General features: G+C 35.5%; 1 protein-coding gene across 1 annotated transcript; it reads left to right on the top strand.

Annotated features, from left to right (window-relative positions):
• The first annotated feature begins 7,226 nt into the window (after positions 1 to 7,226).
• Positions 7,227 to 8,142, top strand: LOC112770049 (uncharacterized). The gene is made up of 3 exons (XM_025814493.1): positions 7,227 to 7,664; positions 7,757 to 7,809; positions 7,851 to 8,142. Exons 1-3 carry the CDS (start codon positions 7,227 to 7,229, stop codon positions 8,140 to 8,142), a joined length of 783 nt encoding a protein of 260 aa, XP_025670278.1.
• Positions 8,143 to 8,600: the final 458 nt, after the last annotated feature.

The following is an 8,600-nucleotide window of genomic DNA, read 5'->3' as shown; positions in this document are numbered from 1 at the left end:
TTGGAAGCTTGGGAGCTTGAGAAGAAAAGGTCTTCGTAGTATCTTTGAGCTTGAGAGAAAATCGGCCAATGTATGGTTTTGGCTTCCTATAGCTAATATATAATATTGTGTGAAAACTTAAGCTAGTTGCCACAAGATAGGCTTGAATGCTCTGAATTGTTGGATTTGGTTGATTATATATGTATAAATGTGATGTTGATAATGATTAGTGAAATTGGTAGAATTATATGTGAAAAATGGTTTGAATGAATTGATGAATTTAGGTGTTAGAATGATTGTAAAGTGAATAAAGAGTATGTATATTATCCTTTATGTCCGCTGTTATCTATCACTTCTACGCTTAACCGTTTTGAGTGTGATGTGAATCTCGAGTTTTTTTTTGTTTAACTTTTCTTCAAGGATCCTAGTTAAATTGTTCTTTGTACATGTGTGTGTGTGTGTGCGCGCGCGCGCGCGTGCGCGTGTGCGTGCGCGTCTTTGTGTGTGTGTACGTAGTTTACTTTTAGAAGTCGTAATACTCCACCACCTCTGATTTTCAAAATTAAGCGTAAAGCTCTGTGTGATAGGGTGTTATAGTTACCATTTTGCTTTTAACATCTATTTTGGTTAGTTTTAATACCTTATGTTTGTTTCTAGTTAGTTAGTTTAGTTAGCTTTAATTGTTATTTTAGTTGATATTAGATTGTTGAGATAGGTTAGAACTAGGATTGTTAGGTTTAATACTGTTGAAGTGTTTATGAATCTTTGTTACTTGGTGGATATTGTGGTTAAACTTGATTGAATATGGTTTTATGTTTGATTAGTTATTGTTTGAATACTTATTCTACTGAATTTATACCATGCTACCGAATCTATGTCAATCTTGATGAATTCGTATTTAGGTCAATGGATGCCTGTTTTGTGTAAAGTTACTGGAATTTTGGCTAAATAGCATTCTTTGAATGGGGTTATAGATTGTTACTTGGTTTTATTTCGTTTGCACTTTTGACAATTACATAGGCCAAGTGGTTGTCAAATTACCTCAAGAGCTTTTGATTCAAATTTTGATCAATCCCTTGAAATTAATGCTTGTTTCTCTTTTATTAGAACTATTGTACATTGATGATTGAGTATAATATTTCTAATTGATCAAAATTGTCGATATTTTGTTGATTGATTAAGATCTTTTACCTAATGGTGCAAGATTAATGAAATTGATCCTATGTGACCCCATGTGGTTCACTTCGTGTGTTACAATTGGTTTTGGGTTACACTATGTGTGAAACTTCAAATTTTTTTACATCAATCTTTGTGCTATTAGTCGTGAAAGCATTGGTGTTTGAACATGCTATCCACACCTTATTTGAACATTGTTCTTGGTTGATTCAATTACTTTTGGATATGCCTCTATGCACATCTTAGATTTCAAATTACATGTTGTAGCTACCATATAATTGGAATTAATGATTCTTGTTGGCATTTGATTACGAATGACACTTGTGTGTACTCCATGTTATTTGTTTATAATCTTGCCTTGTTTCCTTCATTCCTATAGTTGATATATTCTCCCTCTATTCTTTTTCAGGATAAGTGATCAAAGGAAAAATGGGAAAAGAAAAGTCAAAGCTAGGATTTGACGTCAAATTGACAAGAGCAAGCAATAAGTGTCATTTTTCCGCAACCTCACCTTAATGGAGCCACCAAGCGAGATGAAGTTGATCAGAGGACTCCTACCGACGACCTTTCCAAATTTTCCAACCGATGCTCTAAGCTTAAGATGTCAAATTTTTGGAAGCGGAGCCTCCATGTTGAGCGAAAACTCCGCATCCCTAACGAACTTAAAAAATTTACTGAAAATCGTATTAATAAGAGGGGATGGGAGTTCCTTGATAGGGACTTAGTGGAGATAAACTTATTGTGAATCCACGAGTTCTATTCCAACTACTACATTGCAGCTTTCGATTTGGTTTATCTTTGCGGGAAGCAAATCCCGATGACTGAGGCAGCCCTCCGGGAGATTTTTCAAATGCGACCAAAGCCTAACGAAAAAGATGCCTATGAAAAGGCAAAGGAAGCTTGAAAGATGCTTACCTTTGAATAGGACAAGGTTTTGGAGTGTATAGCACAACCTGAGAGCGCTTGAATTATGAGACAGTAGAAGCCTAGCCCTGATGGAATCCCGATCAAGGCTCTAACCATTGAGGCTTAGCTTTAACATGAAATCCTTTCAAATTATGTGATGCCGAGCACTGATGAGACCAAGGTTACCGTTGACATGGCGTGATGATATGGTGTGTCTTGGAAGGGAAACCTTTATACCTTCCAAAGCACATTTGAATATTGATGGGAAGAAGAGTGCATGTCGTGGGTAATTTGGCATTCCCTACTTTGATTACACAGCTGGCTCTCAAGGCTGGTGTGGAATGGGCGAAAGATGATGAGATGCCCACCATCATTCAGAGCAAGGAAGTCATTCCTCATGGGGTGTGGTATAAGTCTCAAGCCATGACCAGGTAAAAAGGGAAGAGCCAGGCATCTTCTTCAGAAGCAGGCCCCATCATCAGCACCAGATTACTAGTAACCACCACCTCTACCACCATCACAGTTGATCCATCACATAGTCCTCAAACTTTTCAAGACAATGGACCACATGGAGTATCGCCAAAAGCGGCGCTATAAAAACATGAAGAGGCAGGTCAAGGAGTGGGATCCATTGCTTGAAGAGTTTGATACACCAGAGTCACAGTCAAAAGCAAGCGGAGATGACAACCAGGCAGTGAATTTGGAGGTACCCTAGCCACATGAGCCTGAGCATCCACCAGCTGGAGGCAGAGAGTTGTAGAACTTCTTTCTCACCTTGTTGGTCAAAGCACACGATGGACCGTGCAAACTTCAAGTATGGGGGGATTAGATCGGATCGGCATGGTTGTAAAATTCTTCCTCTGAACACTTTCTACCTTATTTTGTTATGTTCCTTGAATTCTACTTTAGTTATTTTGATATTTGAACTCTTTTTCTTGTTAGTTTGTATATAAGCTGAAACTTTATTCTAGTTTTCTTTAACACACTTTTTTTGTTATGGTTTGTATATATGTTTCTTTTTAATTTTAGTTATGGTTGAGTGAATGTGGACTAGAGGATCTAGGTTTTTTCCTATGTGCATGCGTTAAACTGAGAATAGTGAAATAAGAAAGAAGTTTAGAATTTTAATTTTCATCCAACCACTCATTTGAAAAAAAAAAGATTAGAGCATAGATTTGAGTTTCCAAGAATAATAAGATTTAAGCTAATTGGTTAGAATAATAAGTTTTAAAAAAAAATCTTTTTTTTAGGAAATCTCATTGATTTGAGTTAAAGCTTTTCTTTTGAACTTTCTTGAATAATAGATGTGGAGCGTAGATTAGAGCTAGAACACACAATCAAGTGAGATTTTAGCTTTGATGTATGGTTACATTATTTTAACCACTATTTCATTCTTTTGCGTGTTATTCTCTATATAATTGTGATCTTTGACTTGTTTGATTCTTGATCTCCATTATTTCATGTATGGATGCATTTATATGATTGAGGTATTATTTCATATTAACTCACTTGCCCAAATAGCCTCACCCTATTAATCTATCATTGTTACCTAATTTTGAGCCTAATAGATTCTCCTTTGTTCTGAATTTTAGCATAACTCTAACCCTAAGCGGAAAATCATAAATGTCCCAATTTGATTTTTTATTAGCTTAGACTATTGGATGTTGCATAATGTAAGTGTGGGGAAAAAGAAAATATTGGTAGAGAAAAAGGGTGTATTTCTTGAAACAAAAATTTTGAAAATTGAGCAACACATACATGCATTACATTGTTAAAAGCATATGCATTTACTCATAGAAAAAAAAATAATTTGAAGGTAATAATTATTGTTCCATATGGTAGTCCTAAAAGCAAGGGCATATGTGATGTAAATTGAAGAGAGTGTGTATGTGCATAGGTAGCTAGATTCATGAAGTAGGATCAAGTAGGTTGTTGTAGGTTAGGTGAAGGTTTAAGCTAATAGGATCAAGTAGGTTGTTGTAGGTTAGGTGGAGGTTTAAGCTAATCAATGATTCAAATTTATAGTCTAATTGACCATATACATCCTCATATTTACTCTAATCCCATTACAACCTTTTAAAGTCCTCATGAGATTTGTATGTATACATTGAATATTTGTTGATTGTTAGAAGAAAAACAAGTCTTAGAAAGCAAGGTTAGAAGATAATTGAATGATCAACCATATACACTAGAGCGGTTAGAGAGTAAATACACGATTCGACTGCTCAATTCTATATTCGCTTTTCTCATCGGATCTTATCTGGCAAGTTTGTAAAATTTTCTAGAACTCGGTTAATTGATGGAATTGAATTGATTGATATATTATTTTTAACCTAAATGCTCATATATATTCTTGAAAATTGACTTATTTTTTACCAAGTAGATAAAAGTAGGTAGAATTAGCTAGAATAGTTAAATGTATATAGATAGCTTACATCTATTAAGTGTTGATATCCCTTGATCTTATCTTTCTCAATGCTTAGCAGGAGGACATGTTATTATTTAAGTGTGTGGAAATTGATTAATCTATATTTTACAATAATTTTTAGGTTGACAATGGTGGAACTTATCAACTTATCTTGCACTTATTTCTTGAAATTGCATATTTTTGTGAATTTTCTCCTAATTGTATTTAATTGTTAAAAACATGTTTTTTATGCTTTAAATTGTTGAATTTATTTCACTTTTATTCTATTCGATACTTTGATATGTTTGTTTGAGTGATTTAAGGTTTAGAAGGCAAGGATGGTTTGAAAAAGTGGAGAAAAAACTTTGATAGCGTTGGTTGTCGATTTAGGACTATATCTACGACGGATGCTGTGTTTTAATTTGTGAAATTCTAAACCCGTATCTAGTGCTCACCAATTACCCATTAAGGATGATAGTTCATCTAAAGGAATCTCTTTTTCTTTGGTTATCACACCTTCATTCACATTTAAATCTTCCATATCTTGATCTATTTTTCTCTTCTTAAAGATTATGAATTTTTTCTTAGGAATTGGTTGATTCACTTTAGCTTCACCATCTCCTTTTTCTGGGTTAGAAGATCCTTCTTTTTCAGCTTGTCTTCTCCTTAAATGTGCTGTTAATCTAGCCGCAGTTACACTAGAAAATTTCTTCCCTGCTTTTAATCTCTTCCCGTGGAAGTAATTTTGAAACTGACATATATTTATTCTTTTCGATAGCTTCTACCAAGTATTCTAACACACATTCATCATTGAAGCTAATTACCTCAGGCCCAAGAACTTGTTGAGGTTCACAACACCAGTATAATAGAAATTTCTCGCCAAGGTTTTCATTAATATAAAACGAAAAATCCTCATATACATATTTCACTTTTAAAAATATTTTTTTAAAATCTTTATAAGAAGAGTTGTACACCTTAAAATACTCCATCTAGGACAGCATTTAAATTGATCCAAATCCCTTTTCATATCCCTTTTGCCTAAAATAGTGAGAAAAATACTTTCAAAAAATGTTTTACTTCTAAAACCTCCATCAATATTTCAAAACATTTTAGAAAAATCCATCCGTTCAGATGAAGTTGCGAGACTACACAGTTTAATTGTTTTAATACTAAATACTCAAAATTAATAAAAAATAATCTTATTTGCAACTCCTATAAGATCCAACTATAAATATAAAAGAACTCACAATCATCTTTTTTGTGAAAAATGCATTTAGCCTTAATGCATATCATCAACTCTACTTAAATATCAGAACTACTCCTCACTATTTTCGAACAATCTATTGACATGATACTTTCTTTTCAATGAACAAAGAACCACGAATCTTAATATCATCGTCAACTCATGCATATGCGTCGCTATCATCACTTATGGAGGATTTCTCCGTTTTATTTCCCTTTTTACTCACAGTAAACAGAAAAAATGTAAACTCAACAATAAAGACAAAAGAGCGTTATAGGATTTTTTTGAAAGTGGTTTTACGACTTATTTTTACAGCTACACTCTCGAAGGTGTGACTTTTTATTTCAATTCAATGAAAACTATTCATTGTTTTAATCCACGCCACTCACGTTTTTTAATCCTTCATCTTAACAGTTTCTATTCCCTTAGAATAGGATTTTTTTCTTAAATAAAATAAAAAAATTAAATAATTTCCCAAACAAGATATTTAAGCTTTATTTTCCAGAATACAATTTTTTTTGTAATAAGATCAAGTTCGCCGTACCCCCGGTGAACTCTATATAAATTATAGAGTTTTTTGCACCCTTCGGCGAACTATATGTTAGGTTTCCAAAATAAAATCATATATGTTGAAGAGCTTATCACAAAACCACAATTTCATTGTTCATTTTCTTTCTCTCATTGTTGATATTTTCTCTATGATGTCAAGGAATCTATTGATATCCATTCATTACGATGGTGAAATTGTGTAGGACGAAGAAGGTTCTATCGTTTTTAGATCGGGACAAACAATAATTACCTATATAACACCGGAAGTCAATAGTTTAATAGTTTTGAAGAATTTGATATTGTATTTCATCGGGCAGCAAGAGGCAAAAAGGGTGAAAATTTTTACTACAGATATCCGATGAAAGTAGATGGCAGTTTATTTTATAAAAGGTATATTACAATTGTATTGTCTCTGTTACTATTATATTTATCAAAGCACGGTTGTGAGAAATATTTCTATTGTCTTGAATTAGGTACCGTTTGCGCGACAACGAGAACGTACGGCTTATAAGGTCGTGGCACAATCGATGGACAAATATTCATCTGTTGAAATTATTTGTGTATCTCGTTAAGGTGGGTGGCCGAGGATCATCTGCAGATACTGTCAATGATAGTTCGTCGAGTGGAGCTGTTAGACGAACTATCAGAAGAACTATGGTGGATCAAAATATGCCACCTGAGGGTAGTTAGGAGGGCTCTAATATTGAAGTTCGTAATGTCGACTTAATGGACGATGATGTTAAAAGTCATGATGGTTCTGCTATAAGAGATCCGATGATGGATCAGTATGAAGTTAACCCCGATGACAGAGACGATGCTAAGGAAGAACCACCTGAAATTCCTGATGATGGTGATGAGGAAGAAGAGATGAACTTCTATGTTGACATACAGATTGCTCTGACATAACCTGCCATTTCTCGACCACATGACCGGCCGGATCATTTCACGAGGTTGAATCTCGATGCAATGAATTCAGATCGGCCGTTTACCCAAGGAGGCCCTGATGAGGATCTAAGCGATGAGTTTGAGGTTGGACAACAATTTAAGAACAAAGAAGAAGTCCTGTTGACAGTTAAGCAGTACAGCATCAAGAGGGTTGCGGAGTACAAAATAGTAAAGAGTGACCAGTTAAGGTACAATGCACAATGTATCCAGTTCAGACTCGGTTGTAATTGGTGCATACTCATATCATATCGCCGAAAGCAAGAAAAGTGGGAGGTGAGAAGATACACTGGGTTTCATACTTGCATGCAAACTTTGATGGGACAAGACCATGGTAGGTTGGATTCGAAGGTGATTGCGCAACACATTTTCACGATGGTCAAAGCCGATCCAACAATCAGCATAATGGTTCTCCAAGGAGGTGTGAAGAATCACTTTGGTTACAAGGCGTCCTATAGAAAGGTTTGGCTTGCAAACAAAGAGTCATTGCTAGAATATATGGTGATTAGGAGGAGTCATACAATGAGCTTTCTCGTTGGTTATTCGCTATGCAGATGTACTTGCCTAGTAAGATTTATTTCAAATTCGGTTATTCACTACTAAAAAAGTCAGACGTGTACAATAAGCCAACTAAATATGTCTCTTTAGGTACTTGGGTACACTAGTGACTCAACCATGTCCTGGTTCCACTGACACTGTCATGTTTCATCGGGTCTTTTGGACATTTCCAACGTGCATTAAGGCTTTCAAGCATTGCAAGCCACTTATTTTCATTGATGGAACTCACTTATATGGTAAATACAGTGGGACCTTGCTGATGGCCATAGCTCAAGACGGCAACGCAAATATTTTGCCTATTATAGTTGCCATTGTTGAGGGTGAGACAAAGGAGGCATGGTCATTCTTTCTGTCGTATCTGCGGGAGCATGTCACACCATAACCCGAGGTCTTAGTGATCTCAGACAAACATAAATCCATTGATGGTGCGCTGAACGCCAAAGGGAGTTTATGGAAACCACCTCACGCCTTCCAGGCGTTTTGTACAAGACACATTGCAGCCAACTTCATGACTCACTTTAAGAACAAAGACTTGAAGAAGGTTCTGATTAATGCAGCGTATTCAAAGTCGCAGCGTGAGTTTGCTCATTATTTTGGCCGGCTAAGGGGAGAAAATGTAGCAATCACAAACTGGATTAAAGAAATACCACGGTCCCAGTGGACACAGTATGCTGATGAGGGTCGTTGATTTGGTCACATGAAGACCAATATCTCTGAGTGTATTAACAATGTTATGAACGGTTTCCGTAATTTGCCGATCATAGCTCTTGTTAAGTCAAGCTATTTCCCCAATATCAAAATGAACACTAGCCTTCGGCTTCTGTCTCTGCTGACTGGTCC

This window comes from Arachis hypogaea, chromosome 1, assembly GCF_003086295.3.
Source record: "Arachis hypogaea cultivar Tifrunner chromosome 1, arahy.Tifrunner.gnm2.J5K5, whole genome shotgun sequence".
Classification (NCBI taxonomy): domain Eukaryota; kingdom Viridiplantae; phylum Streptophyta; class Magnoliopsida; order Fabales; family Fabaceae; genus Arachis; species Arachis hypogaea.
Note: the sequence above shows the minus strand (reverse complement) of the source record. Positions and strands in the feature narration are given on the sequence as shown.

Bases quoted from the DNA above. Each gene is read 5' to 3' on its own strand.
- LOC112770049 (XM_025814493.1), top strand. From the start codon at position 7,227: ATGAATTCAGATCGGCCGTTTACCCAAGGAGGCCCTGATGAGGATCTA. The intron at 7,665-7,756 runs GTTTGGCTTGCA...TTCGCTATGCAG, and splicing joins ACAAGGCGTCCTATAGAAAG to ATGTACTTGCCTAGTAAGAT. The intron at 7,810-7,850 runs GTCAGACGTGTA...ATGTCTCTTTAG, and splicing joins GGTTATTCACTACTAAAAAA to GTACTTGGGTACACTAGTGA.